Here is a 1705-nt window from a genome sequence, read left to right on the forward strand (position 1 = left end):
AGAGAATCTTTGTGAAGTAGAGTGAATGAGGAGGCGCACTCCACCCCTTCCTTTGTTTTGCATGGGGAAACAACTAACACCATTTAAAGAACAAGTAAAACATATAATGGTAATTGTAAAGCCGCCGTTATAATCACAAATAAGCAAAGAGCGAAGCAAAAAAAGCGCTTTCATGACCCAAATTACCGCGTGTTAAACTCTGCCTTAATACAGTCACCAATAGCGTGGGACAAAATCAAAAGCTCAATCGTGTCTTAGAGAAGCAGCGACGTTACCTGGTCATTCTGAGTCAAAAGACGGTCTGAAGACTACCATATGATAGAAGCTATTGCAAACCACATATTATATACTCTTTAGATATAGATATAGAATGCTGTAGGTTAGATTCAAAAATAGATAATTATTTGGCTTAACTGAATGCTGTTTTTAAGACCTCTTCAATATCACAGAAACTGAAGCTAGAAACAATTCGTTTCACCTCATATGTTACGCATAATTTTTATACTTTTAACTTCCCACAATTTACTTTCATGCAAGCAGCAAAATGCACTCACAAATACTGGCGAAGTTGTTTACGAAGATTGTTCTCATCGCAATTTTCACATTGGTATCCGCGAACAGCGCCGGAGAGAATGCGAAAGAGTTCAGGGATCTCTGTGTAATTTACAAACTTTTGACGGCAGTGCCACCTGAACCAAAAATGGCGGCAATCGAGCCAGCTAACAAAGCAGAAACTGCCAAGGAGCGAATGAAAACAATCCTAGCAAAGATCGTCAACCTAAATTTAACGGTGGCGGAGCCCCAAATGACTGAGGCTCTCAAAGAAAAGGAAAAGTACGGAACAGCAGCCAAATTGCAGGAAGAGAGCAGTCCAGTCAAAACATTTTTTCCGGAATAGACAGCAAACTACTCGACACCATGATCAAAGATTACAACGACCTGCTAGACAACAGCGACAAACTGAAGGCATTCAACCCGGAGTACGGCCTACCACTCAGTCAAAGCAAAAGGAAAATACTAAAACCACAGCTTGCCCCCCCCAGCAAACGCAGCAGAAGAGATCAATACCGCGGTTAACTGGAGGGCTAACACAATAGATAAACTCAGGTTGCAAGTGCGGAAGACTTTACTGAAAGGTCTGTACGGTACGGCGGCAGCATCATCAACCGATGCCATCACAACTACAGACGAACTTTACAAGGAGCCGACGGGGACGCACTTCCCTTGGGGAGACGACCAAAATCGAGATGCAGTCTGCAAAAAAGCGACCGAAACAGCAGGAAAAGCTGGACAAGCACTGGCTACAGACATCATCTGCATCTGCGTTGTGGCCCATTCAACCGGACATGACTCTTGTGGAACCGCGGTTTCTATATCCGGCAACTTCAACGACAACACGGGTAACACAGCAGAAGCTATCGCCGCCTTCGCCAAAATAAAAACAGCGTGCGACACAGCAACTAGCCCTGGAGAAGTCGAACTCACAGGCGCTAACATAGCCGCAGCAATTTCAAAATTTCACGCTGACCTGGGGACTAACTGGATCGCGCAGGCAAGCCTGGGAAATGCGCCAACGCACGCCAGCAAACACAGGGCTTTATTCGGCGCGTACAATGTGGCATCCATGTCGCAAACCACATGCGACCACACCGGTGGCTCCGACTTAACGACCCCAAACAAAGGGATTTGCATAGACTATGCTGAT

General features: G+C 45.3%; 1 pseudogene across 1 annotated transcript in view; it reads left to right on the forward strand.

Annotated features, from left to right (window-relative positions):
• Positions 1 to 589: 589 nt before the first annotated feature.
• Positions 590 to 1705, forward strand: part of TEOVI_000760600:pseudogene — a 1520-nt pseudogene continuing 404 nt past the window's right edge. Inside the window, 3 exon segments of the mRNA in view lie at positions 590 to 895; positions 898 to 1041; positions 1043 to 1705. The exon segment at positions 1043 to 1705 is cut by the window's right edge and continues 42 nt beyond it. Coding sequence covers positions 590 to 895; positions 898 to 1041; positions 1043 to 1705 — 1113 coding nt within the window.

The sequence above is a fragment of the Trypanosoma equiperdum genome (assembly GCF_001457755.1).
Source record: "Trypanosoma equiperdum strain OVI genome assembly, contig: ctg_1777, whole genome shotgun sequence".
In the NCBI taxonomy this organism is placed as follows: domain Eukaryota; phylum Euglenozoa; class Kinetoplastea; order Trypanosomatida; family Trypanosomatidae; genus Trypanosoma; species Trypanosoma equiperdum.